The 16,519-nt window shown below is 35.6% G+C and overlaps 1 protein-coding gene across 4 annotated transcripts in view; it reads right to left on the bottom strand.

The window, feature by feature from the left end:
• The window catches only part of FBXL17 (F-box and leucine rich repeat protein 17), a 470,181-nt gene that overhangs the window by 273,397 nt on the left and 180,265 nt on the right, over nucleotides 1-16,519 (bottom strand). Inside the window, exon 7 of one of the 4 annotated variants that reach the window (XM_057540931.1) lies at nucleotides 14,383-14,501. The exons of the other annotated variants lie outside the window; for them this stretch is intronic. Coding sequence (XP_057396914.1) covers nucleotides 14,480-14,501 — 22 coding nt within the window. The 3' untranslated portion in view covers nucleotides 14,383-14,479. Of the gene's footprint in view, nucleotides 1-14,382; nucleotides 14,502-16,519 lie in introns of those variants that run through there. 4 annotated transcript variants of the gene reach the window in all.

Here is a 16,519-nt window from a genome sequence, read left to right on the forward strand (position 1 = left end):
TAAAGAAAGAAAGAAATGAAAAAAAGGGGGTAAAAAGAGGAAATATGGAGATTTACCCAATCATTACCCCTGAGCAGACCAACCAACAGCAGAGAAATCAGGCAGGACCATAATCCTCACTGACTGCTCTGAAAGCAAGAAGCCAAGGACTGGAGTCAAGAAACTAGGGATTTCTGTAAATTTAAGCAACAGGCCAGAGAGAAACAAGAAGTCAGGTCTCCCTTCAGCCTTAATAAGAAAAACAATCCAAATTCACCACTTTTTTCTAAGTAGCTGCCAGTAAATTAATATAATAAACTAATATTCATGGTAAACTAACTGAATCATTTTGTAACAAAGTAGGGAAATAACTTAAACATACACACACACACATATTCAAATACATACACACATTTTAAAGGTGTCTTCAAGCGAAGTTTGTCGGACTGAGAAAAATGAGATACATAAAGCAGGTTTTTACAGTTGTTTGTTGTTTCCAATTAGAGATAGACTAATACAAATTTTAGTCCTGGCCTCTAAAATTAACCCCCAAGTATCCTGGCTTCTCTGGGTTTGAACAATGAAGGAAATCCTGACTAGCAGATCCCAGAAATGTTCTGTAAGAATTTATCTTGATTTTTGATTAACCTACAAGTGTGCCTTCCTAATTTCCCTAACCTCCTGGCCTATAAACTCATTATTTGTAAATAAACATCTAGCATACTATTAGAGCTCAGATATAAATTTGTCTTAAAATAAATTCTAATTTAGAACAAAAAATAAAAATAAAACTTCCTTAACAAATCCATCTTGCAATACACACCTTATACTCCCAAGTTATTTTTAATTGTAATTATTATCTTTCTTTCTCTGCATTGTTTTTTAAATTCAACTTATAGCATATGAAAATTACAGAATTACTAGAGACTGCCTGGAAAGCTAGAGGATTACAAATAAAGAGGCTACCTTTTGCCAAAAAAGGGACACTGATTAAAATTTAATTTTAATTCTATAGAAGCAGCTTATATATAGTTCTGATTAACCGCATACAGTCATAAACTACTAAAATTTAGGGTGAATATTTGCCTTGACCTTAATAAGGGATTTATTTTTGCTTCTCTTGATTTCTATTATAATAAGCATCATACCATGCTGCAGTTATTCATCCGTAAATCTGTCTTTCCCCTTATTGATGCCAATGAGCAACTTAACATAAGAAATCACATTATTTATTTACCTTTTTGTGCCCAGCACCTAACATAGTATCAGAATATATTAGGTGCTCAAAATAAACATACATATTTGAGTTCATACAGTTAATCAACAGGACAAAATTCTTTATGGAATATAAAATGTAAATCTATTCAACCTAGGGACAAAATTTATGTACTTGATATAAAAAAATAATTTCCAGAGAAATGTACATTAATCTCATTCTGGTTACAAAATCCTACTTGTATATCCTAGACGTACTATACTAAAGTACAAAAAAGGAATAGTTGTGTTTTTCACAACTTGGGGATTTAAAAATTTCTGGAGTAGAGAAAGTATCAAAGTTAGCTGATAGCTTAGCATCTTACTCTGAATCAACCCCTACTGTTTGCTTTTCCTCACTTAGAGAAATTTTAAATGTGTTGTTATTAAAACACTTAATATCAACAAGTTTTCATCTGCTCATAACACAGGTTTTAAACATCATTTTATGTATCTATCTAAAATGGAGTTTTTCTTAAAATATACTTCTAGCTTTACATATCAAAAAACAAAAAATAATAGCAGCACTTCTCTCATCTGAAGTTCCAAGAAAAATAATTTGATTCTAATGCACATTAGCTCTTTTGCATGGCAAACAGACACCAAAAAAAGAAAGAAAAGAAAATTAAAATAGTGGGGACCAGTATAATTAGTTAAACAAATGGCTACACTAACTATCTATTAAGTTAATATAATTTTATTTTTAAGCACTCTTGAAATGATCTATGTTATTCAAATTAAAAAACAAGAGTTTTGATAAATTTATTATACATCAAAAGATAAGAGTTAGATCTAGCTGTTAGATATGCAAATATCCATCATCTGAAAATAGGCATCATGTAGTATTCAATTTTTCACTTCATGCACCCCTATAAATGGCACTGAACAAACTGGGAAAAAAAGAGTAAGCTAAGGACAACATAAAAATGTGAGATAATTAGCAAACAGACAATGATGAAAAACACAATAAACGAAATTTAAAATTCCCTAGAAGGAATCAATAGCAGAATAACTGTGGCAGAAGAAGGGATAAGTGACCTGGAAGATAAAATAGTGGAAATAACTACTGCAGAGCAGAATAAAGAAAAAAGAATGAAAAGAATTGAGGACAGTCTCAGAGACCTCCGGGACATTAAACGCACCAACATTCAAATGATAGGGGTCCCAGAAGAAGAAGACAAAAAGAAAGTGTCTGAGAAAATATTTGAAGAGATTATAGTTGAAAACTTCCCTACCATGGGAAAGTAAATAGTCAATCAAGTCCAGGAAGCGCAGAGTCCCATACAGGATAAATCCAAGGAGAAACATGCCAAGACACATATTAATCAAACTATCAAAAATTAAATACAAAGAAAAAGTATTAAAAGCAGCAAGGGAAAAGCAACAAATAACATACATGGGAATCCCCATAAGGTTAACAGCTGATCTTTCAGCAGAAACTCTGCAAGCCAGAAGGGAGTGGCAGGACATATTTAAAGTGATGAAAGGGAAAAACCTACAACTAAGATTACTCTACCCGGCAAGGATCTCATTCAGATCCAATGGAGAAATTAAAACCTTTACAGACAAGCAAAAGCTAAGAGAATTCAGCACCAACAAACCAGCTTTACAACAAATGCTAAAGGAACTTCTCTAGGCAGCAAACACAAGAGAAGGAAAAGACCTACAAAAACAAACCCAAAACAATTAAGAAAATGGTAATAGGAACATACATATTGATAAGTACTTTAAATGTAAATGGATTAAATGCTCCAACCAAAAGACACAGACTGGCTGAACGGATACAAAAACAAGACCCGTATATATGCTGTCAACAAGAGACTCACTTCAGACCTAGGGACACATACAGACTGAAAGTGAGGGGATGGAAAAAGATATTCCATGCAAATGGAAATCAAAAGAAAGCTGGAATAGCAATTCTCATATCAGACGAAATAGACTTTAAAATAAAGACTATTAAAAGAGACAAAGGACACTACATAATGATCAAGGGATCAACCCAAGAAGAAGATATAACAATTGTAAATATTTATGCACCCAACATAGGAGAACCTCAATACATAAGACAAATGCTAACAGCCATAAAAGGGGAAATCGACACTAACACAATCACAGTAGGGGACTTTAACACCCCACTTTCACCAATGGACAGATCAACCAAAACGAAAATAAATAAGGAAACACAAGCTTTAAATGACACATAAGACAAGATAGACTTAACTGATATTTATACGACATTCCATCCAAAAACAACAGAATACACTTTCTTCTCAAGTGCTCATGGAACATTCTCCAGGACAGGTCATATCTTGGGTCACAAATCAAGCCTTGATAAATTTAAGAAAATTGAAATCGTATCGAGTATCCTTTCCGACCACAATGCTAGAGACTAAATATCAATTACAGGGAAAAAAAAACTGTAAAAAAATACAAACACATGGAGGCTAAACAATATGCTACTCAATAACCAAGAGATCACTGGAGAAATCAAAGAGGAAATCAAAAAATACCTAATAACAAATGACAATGAAAACGCGACAACCCAAAACCTATGGGATGCAGCAAAAGCAGTTCTAAGAGGGAAGTTTATAGCAATACAATCCTACCTCAAGAAACCAGAAACATCTCAAATAAACAACCTAACCTTACACCTAAAGTAATTAGAGAAAGAAGAACAAAAAAAAACCCATAGTTAGCAGAAGGAAAGAAATCATAAAGATCAGATCAGAAATAAATGAAAAAGAAATGAAGGAAACAATAGCAAAGATCAGTAAAACTAAAAGCTGGTTCTTTGAGAAGATAAACAAAATTGATAAACCATTAGCCTGACTCATCAAGAAAAAGAGAGAGACGACTCAAATCAACAGAATTAGAAATGAAAAAGGAGAAGTAACAACTGACACTGCAGAAATACAAAGGATCATGAGAGATTACTACAAGCAACTATATGCCAATAAGATGGACAACCTGGAAGAAATGGACACATTCTTAGAAAAGCACAACCTTCCGAGACTGAACCAGGAAGAAATAGAAAATATAAACAGATCAACCAGAAGTACCGAAATTGAAACTGTGATTAAAAATTTTCCAACAAACAAAAGCCCAGGACCAGATGGCTTCACAGGTGAATTCTATCAAACATTTAGAGAAGAGCTAACACCTATCCTTCTCAAACTCTTCCAAAATATAGCAGAGGGATGAACACTCCCAAACTCATTCTACGAGGCTACCATCACCCTGATCCCAAAACCAGACAAAGATGTCACAAAAAAAGAAAACCACAGGTCAATATCACTGATGAATATAGATGCAAAAATCCTCAACAAAATACTAGCAAACAGAATCCAACAGCATATTAAAAGGATCATACACCACAATCAAGTGGGGTTTATCCCAGGAATGCAAGGATTCTTCAATATACGCAAATCAATCAATGTGATACACCATATTAACAAATGGAAGGATAAAAACCATATGATAATCTCAATAGACGCAGAAAAAGATTTTGACAAAATTCAACACCCACTTATGATAAAAACTCTCCAGAAAGTGGGCATAGAGGGAACCTACCTCAACATAATAAAGGCCATATATGACAAACCCACACCCAACATCGTTCTCAATGGTGAAAAACTGAAACTGTTTCCTCTAAGATCAGGAACAAGACAGGGTTGCCCACTCTCACCACTATTACTCAACATAGTTTTAGAAGTTTTAGCCACAGCAATCAGAGAAGAAAAAGAAATAAAAGGCATCCAAATCAGAAAAGAAGAAGTAAAACTGTCACTGTTTGCAGATGACATGATACTATATATAGAGAATCCTAAAGATGCTACCAGAAAACTACTACAGCTGATCAATGAATTTGGTAAAGTAGCAGGATACAAAATTAATGCACAGAAATCTCTTGCATTCCTATACACTGATGATGAAAAATCTGAAAGAGAAATTAAGGAAACACTCCCACTTACCACTGCAACAAAAAGAATAAGATACCTAGGAATAAACCTATCTAAGGAGACAAAAGACCTGTATGCAGAAATCTAAAAGACACTGATGAAGGAAATTAAAGATGATACAAACATATGGAGAGATATACCATGTTCTTGGATTGGAAGAATCAACATTGTGAAAATGACTATACTACCCAAAGCAATCTACAGACACAATGCAATCCCTAACAAACTACCAATGGCATTTTTCACAGAACTAGAACAAAAAATTTCACAATTTGTATGGAAACACAAAAGACCCCGTATAGCCAAAGCAATCTTGAGAAAGAAAAACGGAGCTGGAGGAATCAGGCTCACTGACTTCAGACTATACTACAAAGCTTCAGTAATCAAGACAGTGTGGTACTGGCACAAAAACAGAAATACAGATCAGTGGTACAGGATAGAAAGCCCAGAGATAAACCCATGCACATACGGTCACCTTATCTTTGATAAAGGAGGCAAGAATATACAATGGAGAAAAGACAGCCTCTTCAATAATTGGTGCTGGGAAAACTGGACAGCTACATGTAAAAGAATGAAATTAGAACACTTCCTAACCCCACACACAAAAATAAATTCCAAATGAATTAAAGACCTAAATGTAAGGCCAGACACTATAAAACTCTTAGAGGAAAACATAGACAGAACACTCTATGACATACATCACAGCAAGATCCTTTTTGACCCACCTCCTAGAGAAATGGAAATAAAAACAAAAATACACAAATGGGACCTAATGAAACTTAAAAAGCTTTTGCACAGCAAAGGAAACAATAAACAAGATGAAAAGACAACCCTCAGAATGGGAGAAAATATTTGCAAACAAAGCAACTGACAAAGGATTACTCTCCAAAATATACAAGCAGCTCATGCAGCGCAATATCAAAAAAACAAACAACCAAATCCAAAAATGGGCAGAAGACCTAAATAGACATTTCTCCAAAGATGATATACAGATTGCCAACAAACACATAAAAGGATGCTCAACATCACTAATCATTAGAGAAATGCAAATCAAAATGACAATGAGGTATCACCTCACACCGGTTAGAATGGCCATCAACAAAAACTCTACAAACAATAAATGCTGGAGAGGGTGTGGAGAAAAGGGAACTCTCCTGCACTGTTGGTGGGAATGTAAATTGATACAGCTACTATGGAGAACAGTATGGAGGTCCTTAAAAAACTAAAAATAGAACTACCATATGACCCAGCAATCCCACTACTAGGCATATACCCTGAGAAAACCATAATTCAAAAAGAGTCATGTACAACAATGTTCATTGCAGCACTATTTACAATAGCCAGGTCATGGAAGCAACCTAAGTGTCCATCGACAGATGAATGGATAAAGAAGATGTGGCACATATATACAATGGAATATTACTCAGACATAAAAAGAAACGAAATGGAGTTATTTGTAGTGAGGTGGATGGACCTAGAGTCTGTCATACAGAGTGAAGTAAGTCAGGAAGAGAGAAACAAATACCATATGCTAACACATATATATGGATTCTAAAAAAAAAAAAAAACTGGTTCTGAAGAACCTAGGGGCAGGACAGGAATAAAGACCCAGACGTAGAGAGTGGACCTGAGCACAAGGGGAGGGGGAAGGGTAAGCTGGGACGAAGTGAGAGAGTGGTATGGACATATATACACTACCAAATGTAAAATAGCTAGCTAGTGGGAAGCAGCTGCATCACACAGGGAGATCAGCTCGGTGCTTTGTGACCACCTAGAGGGGTGGGATAGGGAGGGTGGGAGGGAGGGAGACACAAGAGGGAGGGGATATGGGGATATATGTATACATAAAGCTGATTCACTTTGTTATACAGCAGAAATTAATACACCATTGTAAAGCAATTATACTCCAATAAAGATGTTAAAAAAAGGGAGGGGGAGGTGGAGAAAGTTTACAGTAAAAGCAAGAACTAGACTTTTTAAATTAAGCTTTTTTTTTTTCCCTTAGATTCCATATATATGTGTTAGCATACAGTATTTGTTTTGCTCTTCCTGACTTACTTCACTCTGTATGACAGACTCTAGGTCCATCCACCTCACTACAAATAGTCAATTTCGTTTCTTTTTATGGCTGAGTAATATTCCATTGTATATATGTGCCACATCTTCTTTATCCATTCATCTGTCGATGGACACTATAACTTGCCTCTTGACATTCTAGAGAATACAATCAAATATATAAATAAAAGGAAATAAAAGGCAAAATCTTAGAAAAAAGAGGGTAAATTTATCATTATTTTCAAATGATGTGACTGTCTACCTTTAAGAGCCAAGAGAATCAACTATAAACCTATTAGACACTATATAAATGCAGAAAGATGGTCAATTACAAAATTTACATACAGAAGTATATTTAAAATGTACAAAAAGTATACTCTCATTGACCAATAATAACCAGTTAAAAAACATTAAATTGATATCATTCACTACAGCAATAAAATTACTGAATAAAACTAAATTTAATATGAAATACATAGGACCTGTAATAAGAAAACTATAAACCCCAAGAATGAGAGGCTTAAGCAAATAGAAAGTGCTATGTTTTATAATATTTAAAGATATAAGGGACTCCCCTGGTGGCGCAGTGGTTAAGAATCCGCCTGCCAATGCAGGGGACACGGGTTTGAGCCCTGGTCTGGAAAGATCCCACATGCCGCAGAGCAATTAAGCCTGTGTGCCACAACTACTGAGCCTGCACTCTAGAGCCCAAGAGCCACAACTACTGAGCCCGTGCACGTAGACCCAGTGTTCTGCAACAAGAGAAGCCACCGCAATGAGAAGCCTACGCACCGCAACAAAGAGTAGCCCCCCGCTCGCTGCAACTAGAGAAAGCCTGCGCGCAACGAAGACCCAACATCAGCCAAAAATAAATAAATAAATTTACATTAAAAAAAAAAGATATCAAATTTCCACAAATAAAACTGTAACTATAAAGCAATAACCAACAACTTCTAATGGTGTGTGTGTGTGTGTGTGTGTGTGTGCATGGTGGTTGTGGTCGCTGGCATTATTATTCAAACATTAGTAAGTGGAGAGATTGAAGGAGAAAGAACAGAGCCAGGGACTATTCCAAGGTGACATACGGATCAAGGATTTAAGATCATAAAATCAATTCAATCCAAAATTTGATTTCTAGAGGGTCAGGAAAAAAGTCACTGCATAGAAAAGTGGAATGTCTCAGCCCCAGTTCGACTTAGAGAAAAGTAGGCTTGGTGGGAGGTCAATGTAATCAACCATGGCATATTCAGATCTGAGAGTTCAACACAATAGCTTCTAAGAGCTAAAACAAGAAAAGAAAGCCATGATAAGTCTACTAAGTTTTACATTTTCTTTTGCACGTAGAAGATACTGAAAGAGGTAAATATAGCTATGGGGAGCTTCAAAGGCCTGAAGGTGTACCTTGAACCTTACTGGAAGAAGGAAAAAGAAACCCATAGGTCCCTAGCAAGTAAATGGTGGTATTTCAATTAGTATTCCCATATTTTAGATTTGTAAAGTCTCAGAGAACAAGAATCAGAATGTCCTTGGCTAATATTACAGACAATTACTTCGAATAGAGAAATCTACTCTGGAATATCAAGTTGTAGGTATGTTCTCATATCCCTCACAAGTCTAAGCCAGACAAACTCAACTTTCCCAACCCCCTTTTTCTTGATTCAAAACACTATGTGATTTTATTCAAAAAACTACTATAGCAAAAGGATTACTTAAGAAGACAACATTTCAGATTTGCGAAAACCTGGTGATATGTGATACATCCTGCACGGCATATAAAGATATATTGCGTTCAGACTTTTCATAAGGGGTGAAATTAACATAAATATTTCATTTTCAATCATATTTTCTTAATGTACTAAATCAATGATGTTAAAAATCCTTAAATACTATACACATATAAAAATGAAAATAGCAAAGGTAAGAAAACAGCAATGAAAACTCAACTTAGATCCCAGGATTATTTTCTCACTAGGATAGTAAAAGTTTATAGATTTTTCCTATATATAAAATGAAACATCATAGCAATGAGAATTTTAGTTAAATAGTATATGCCTGTTTGTCACTGAAAAAAAGTTAGAAAACCTAAATCACAACAGGTTATGTTATTTTGTCAAATAATTAAAAATAAAAGGATCAACCAGTGACTCAGAGGGTCTATTCCTACTTATTATGATGACCAGGTTTTACAAAATCCAGATCCTAAAATCCATGATGAGACACAATGAAAGGATGCACGATTAATATAAGTCACTCGCAATAATGTCTCTTCCGCACCACCAAAGGCCTTTAAAAGGGTGAGTGTACTATAATACCAAAATTAGATTTATATATCCTAGAAAACAGGTTACACACTGATGAACAGCATTAAATTGACATAATGGCTCTTAGTGGTTATAAATGTAGCTTTTTCCTACTTTAATTGGCAAGGACTAGACTGACCTTTTCTCTATAATTGTAACTACAGTACAGTAATTAGACAAACCACTACTTACTTCTGAAATAAAGAGGAAAGGAAGAAAGCTCTTAGCCACCAGCTTTGAGAATGCAGAGTAAAATTGGGTTGGCATTCTACTGGGGGAAAATGAGCCACCACACCAATAAGAAAAATTGTTTTCCATAAATTATGTTCTATGTTTAGTTTAATATCTGAACTAAAGAAAAAAATCCCAGAGGAAAGCCCTTTTCATATACTTAGCGACAGCCCCCACTTGAGGATAAAAACCAGTCCTAAAAACAAGTTTGAAAGTTAAAAAAAAAAGAATTAAGATGTTACTTGGGACAGATGGAGGAAGGGCAGGATAAAATCCCTAATTGTGATCCTGCAGGCATGTCTTCCTTGGGCCTGCATAATTCAGCAGGGAGGTAAGAGTCTTGACGGGGCCTTAAGGAAAAGTCAGTCTCATGGCTGAGGCTGAGAAGGGAGCAGTTTCCCTTACCTAAGAGCAACCGCCCTTTTTTCCACCCTGTTTCTGGGTCTCAGGCGAAGGTCAGCCAGCCCCTAAGCCGTTTAGCTTCCAAGGTGGGAAACACTAGGTCCCTGAAGGAGATGTGGGAGAAGCTTTCTTTTTCAGCAGCCCAGATTGCCCATAAGTGATCGCCTCTCTGCAAGACCCTGGGGAGAGAATCACGACATGCTGAAAGAAAAAACAGTGCAAACTCAACCAGTGAGTCAGTTCTTATCACAAGTCACTACCCATTAGCGTCCCAAGGCCTCCACACAGGTCACACTCTCCCAGCAGCTGCAGTACTTGGCAGTCACACCACTGAGCACTGATAAATCAACTCAGGACCCAGATTTTCCCCAATATGTAAAATGGAATATAACTGCAGTAGGAATTTTAGTTAAACAATATATCCCGTTAGTCACTGAAAGTAAGTTAGAAAATCTAAGTGAGAGCCAGGGACCATCTTACATCAGTGAGAGCAATGAGATTTGGTATATAAATATCAGTTTAAGGGAGTCATTGTACAATATGTAAAAATCCAGGTTACACAAGAGTGCAATGTACAGTAATTAAAAACTATCTACTCATGGCACCTGGAGACCACTGACTCCCTCAATTATAGGAAGAGCAAACAGGGTTTCAGAGCGTGCTCAACAAAGTGAAAAAGAGTGCATAGAAATGATGAAAATGAAAAGCGGCACAAGTATTATACAATCATCCAGAAATCCCTTGACTATGTCAGAGGCAAGTATTGCTAACTATCAACTCCATGAAGGCAGGGAACACAAAGATTCTGTTCACTGTCCTAGCCCAAATGTCCGGTCACAGTAAGTACTTAATAAATACCTGGTAAGTGAATAAATGACGAATAAACAAAATCATATGCAGTAATTTTCTCTCACAGATTCTTGGGTCACACGACAATTACTTCTCATAATGCTTATCAGACACAAAAGAGACATGTGAATACTGCTTCCCTAAGGAGTTCACTTGCAATAGAAAATTGTATTTTACTTATGTGACACTGGGCCACTTAATCTCTTGTGCCTTGGTTCCCTTATTTGAAAAATGGGAATAATAATAGTATCTACCTCACAGGGTTGTTAGAAATTTACTATATGTAAAGCACTTAGAGCAGGGGTTAGCAAAGGCAATGCTATATAAGTGTTAGTGTTTCAGCTGTTATTCTATAATGATATGCAGGTAGGTTTTTTTAAATCCTATGGCTATTCACAAGTCTTATTAGCCTCTCCCTACCCTCCCCTGCTCTGGGAGGCAGAGACCATTTCTTATTCAACTATGTACTGCCAGTACTAAGTACACTGCCTGGCACATAATCAATGACCAAAAAAAAAAAAAAAAAAAGGAATACAAATTATATTGAATCAAACACTAATATTATAATATGACAATGTTTTCATCTAGATCAGAAAAAAAGTCATCTAGGCCCACTATGATTCAGAGCATGAATTTCCTACACAATAAATCCAAATGTGACAAGCATCTTCCTTTAACATTTGATAATATCTAATTAAGAGATAGTTATAATGAAAGAGCTAAAAAATGTTTCATTTTTGCCAGGGCCCAGCATAGTCAACCTCTATTCCTTTATGTTCTTTCTTACCATTTATTCATCATTCAAAAACTAAACTCTCAATCTTTTAAATGTATTATTGTGACATCAATGGCAAGGAAAGCAGATAAGAAGGTTCAACTAATAATCAAATATTAGGAAACTGGCTAAGATGCCAATAATGCAGGACATTAAAATATTTTTAAAAATCTGTACTGAAGATGTGGAGAACTACACATTGCTCAAAACGTGTTTATCATTACAATCACACCTGTGTGCAAAATAACATGTTAGACCTCTAAGGAAGAGTGGATTTGTTTTATTTATACATTTAAAATTTTCCACCTAACTGCCATAATTCACCCTGAAATATTTCTCCCTTTGGTTTCAGAAAAATAAAGTCTCACTTGACACCCTGATGCAACATGCTGGATCATCAATAATCCAGCAATAAACTATTCTTCTCTGGCAGTAAACCAAGTTTCTCTTCTAACATTTGTAAGCAGTAAGTGATAGTTAAGAATGAGCTTTCCCCTGAGCACCTGGAAATAAGATTGTCCTCTAAATTAAACTATAAAATTGATCCAAAATAGAACAAATGGGCAAAGATAATAGTCAAAATAGCTCCTAGGCCAAGGCAAGAATTTGACATCACATCATCATCACAATGACATTCACAGAAAGGTATCACTGGGATAAAAGGGTGACCATATAATTTATCATCCAACCATAATATTAGGCCAGACACAAACCAGGACTGTGCTGCACGAATTGAGATATACAATCACCCTAAATCACAGGAGGAGTCGGTCCTGTTGGGAAAAAGAATATAAAACAGTAGAGCAAACTGCGGTATTGATCTTCCAAATATTATAATGGAAGCCTGTTTCATGAATATACCATTCATTTGGTAATTAATAATGTTTTAGTCCATGTCTGTTCTTACACTGTAATTTTGTGTTGTTATTTAACTTGATTATGTAACTTTCATTTACTACTTATGCCTTATCTCTGGTATGTGGTGGGGTTTTTTGATCGGTGTGTCTTATATTTCTTTTCAAACCCCATATTCCAGCATTGTGTACTATAAACTGTAGATGGAAATCAAATACTCACTGACTGATAGTAATAATAATTATTATTATAGCTATAGCTGGCATGTATTGAGTAATTAACTACGTGCCAGAAACCGTGCTAAGTGCTTTACATGTATAATCACATTTAAATCAGACAAAAACATTATGAAGTGAGTACTATTGGAATCTTCATTTTACAGATAATAAGACAGAGGGAGACTAAGCAACTTGCCCAGTGACAAATGTGTAGCAAGTGGCAGAGCCAGGATTCAAATCCAGACTATCTGGCTCCAGGCATAACTACTATGCATACTGTCTCTTAGTGGAAAATAATTATTTAGTGCCTAAATAATTTTATTAAACATTAAAAAACATTAAAGTTAAACATTAAAGTTATTTTTAAATGCTCCAAAATAGGTGATGATTGCATCCAGGGTTGGCATAGGTATGGAGAAACAGATACTCTTCTCCAGGGATATAGACATATATTGATATAATCTTCTATAGGGAATTAAGCAAGATGTATAAAAAGTTTACATATATTTACCCTTACATACAGGAATTCCATTTCAAGAATTTAACGCTAAGGAGACAAAAATTAAAAGTACACAAAGACACAGGTATAAGGATGCTCACCATACAGTTATTATGAGTAAAAATTGGAAATAATTAGAATGTCTATCAATAAGAGATTGGTTAAGTGCAATATGCTAAAACCCTACTGTAAATCCATGAGAAATGGTGAGAGGTATCTATATTTATTAAAATAAAAATAAATCCGTAGTATATTGTTGACATAAACGCAGACTGCAAAATAGCACACACAACGTAATTCCAAAAGGAGGACACGCACATATGTGCATATCTAAAAAGATGTTCACCAAAATGTCAACAATGGAAATGTTTAGAAAGTGAGATTTTAGATAGTCTCCATTTTTTTTTTTTAATATTTACTAAAAATCTCCTTGTGTGTGTGTTGTTGTTTTGCCAAAGGGGCATAAAAGAAACACAAGAGTGTACAATCTAGAGATACTCCAGTTCCATTCTAGGCCATGAAAGAAAACAAGTGTTGATGGCAAATAAGTGGCTATAATGGAAGATAAGGGAGAAGCTCAGCCAAGTGGGACCCAGCAGCCTAAGGGCCACCTTCACCACTAGCAGGCTGTGTGAACCTAGACAAGTCACAGGTGATCTTGGAGCCTCAGTTTCAAAACAGCAAGATGAAGAAGTTACAGGAGGTGTTCTCAGAAGTCTTTTCAACCCCAAAGGGCTGTGGTTAAAATTTTCAGAAAGAGCAGGTAGAAATATAGTAACGCCTCAATCCCTTGCCAGTCACAGGTGTATTCTGCAGGTTATTAGTGTACACGTTAGTCAGTCTGTACAAGATGTGAAATACCAAAACCCAGAAAATGAGAACAGCAATGAAAACCCACAAACACACTCAGGTACTTGTTATTGGAAATATGATTATTCCTTAGAGAGCGGGATAGCACACTCACCTAAGGATGGAGCCCACGGGAGACCCCTCGCTAGCCCAATAAAAGCTCATTTCCAAACAGCAGTTGACAGTGCTCTTGTAACATTTCACTTTTATACAGATAAAAAAACTGCAATATGATCCATCGGACATTGTGGTATTTATACTTCTACTGACGAAAATCTAGGGAAAAGAGTCAAGTGAGACCTTGATGTTGCATTTCACTGTTATTCAGATATATCAATAATCAAATCTGGAGAGCTGCCAATAAAAATAGAATAAACATCATTAGCATTTTAATAAACCTGCAAGCCACAGGGCTGGAAAAACAAAGCAAGACAGAGCAAAGGGAAATCAGCATGTGCAGTGTCTTCCCTCTAGCGGTTTGCCCCCTGGCAGTCCGCTGTGTCCTCCCCACTCCACTCCTGCAAAACACACGCTCCAGGGAGATGTCTCTGTATTTTAAAACCTCTCATACACCTGTCCAAGCTCTAAAGTTCAGGGGATGTGTTGCAGTCTTTTTTTAAAACTGAGAATAAATAACCTGATCTTTAAAATACTTTCAGAAAGTGCTGATCTTTTACTTATGAAGCATTTTGAATGTCAGATAGTCAGAATGTGATTTAATATGTTAATTAAATAGACCCAGATGAGAGATGAAGGAAAAGTGGTAAGAAGATGGGAAGAAAAGAAAAAAAGAAAGAACCGCATATATGCAATAGATGAAGAGTCAGCAGTTTATAGGTAGAAGGCTGAGTTACATGTCCTTTGAAACTACTTCCAAATCAGATCCTAGGATTTTTGGAATATATCAAACACAGAATTACATATAAACACTCAAAGTAAACAGTTAATTTCCTTAATTTTCAGTCATTATATTTCCTCAACTGAACCAGAAATTAGAAATTGAAAGCCCTGCTTCCTTAGATATTTTGAATTTCATTTAATCTCCTTATTAGTCCATCATGCGTGTGTGAGTATGTGTGTGTGTAGATAATGTTAAAGTATATTTTGAAAAGTGTAACTCATTAAAATATACAGTATTTGGATAAAAACTGCAAGTGGAAAACATTCACAGAGGTAAAGTAGCTATATATTAAGGTATTTTACTTTATAGCAACATAAGTAGGGGTCACCGTTTTTTTTTTTTTTAAAAACTCCATTTATGAATCTGAAAACACTTCACCCATTTAATCTGAAAATAGAGACGTTTATGAAAATATACAATAATGAGTACACACTAATTGCCTTATTTTCTTCAGATAATTGTGAACACTTCAGTATTACCACACAATAAGCAATAAGTAGCCATCAAGAATCTGCTAGTGTCTTTAAAATGTTTGATATAAGACCTTCCCTGTCAATTTGCAGGGAACCATGAGGCTACAATGGTGATAAAGCATCAATGATGGATGGTACCACCCAAGCCACCATTCTAATAATGAACAAATGATTCATACTCAAGGTGCTTTTGAAACATGATTAAGCCTCCAAACATTTCACTAAGGTAGGTTCTCATTAACTCAATCTTATAAAAGAGAACTTAAATAAGTTTACCAAGGTTATATAGTGAATGACAATGATAAAATCTGGAACAATAACAACAACAAAAAGAAACAACACAAAGAACCCCAGACTCCCTTAGTCCTCTGCCTATTCATTAGTATTGCAGAGAAGCCTTTTTGGGTAATTTATTTCATTGCTCCGCGTCTAACTGACCTTCTCTGGTAGCCACTGGCAAGTGTTTGCCAAAATGGCACTGACCAAAAAACCCCTTACAATGCCATGTATTATAAAATGAATATGTCAAGAACAAGATGAAAATGTCATCAGTGACACTGACAACAATAAATGAAAATACTCTATAGATTGAAGGAATGGAAGAAGATCCAAGTTAAAGGGGAAAAAATTACCTGAGAAAATGTCATCAATGACTTCATCAACAAAAAAGTAAAAGAGACCACATCTTTAAGTAAGGAAAGAAGGCACAAATTAAAGGGGGAAAAGTTCCTGAGAATCAAATGCTCTGTAATGGATCAGAAAGAGGAAAAAAGACTCCTTTTACAAAGGCTTGTGGGAAAACTACAACACCTCATTTACTGATCGTCCTGTTATTCCTGGCGGGGAGACAGAGGCGACATGTCTAAGCACCTGTGAGAGCTCTTCAGAGCTGAATCCCAAAGTCACTGGTTTTCTTATTT

Source organism: Balaenoptera acutorostrata, chromosome 2, assembly GCF_949987535.1.
Source record: "Balaenoptera acutorostrata chromosome 2, mBalAcu1.1, whole genome shotgun sequence".
NCBI classification, from domain to species: Eukaryota; Metazoa; Chordata; class Mammalia; order Artiodactyla; family Balaenopteridae; genus Balaenoptera; species Balaenoptera acutorostrata.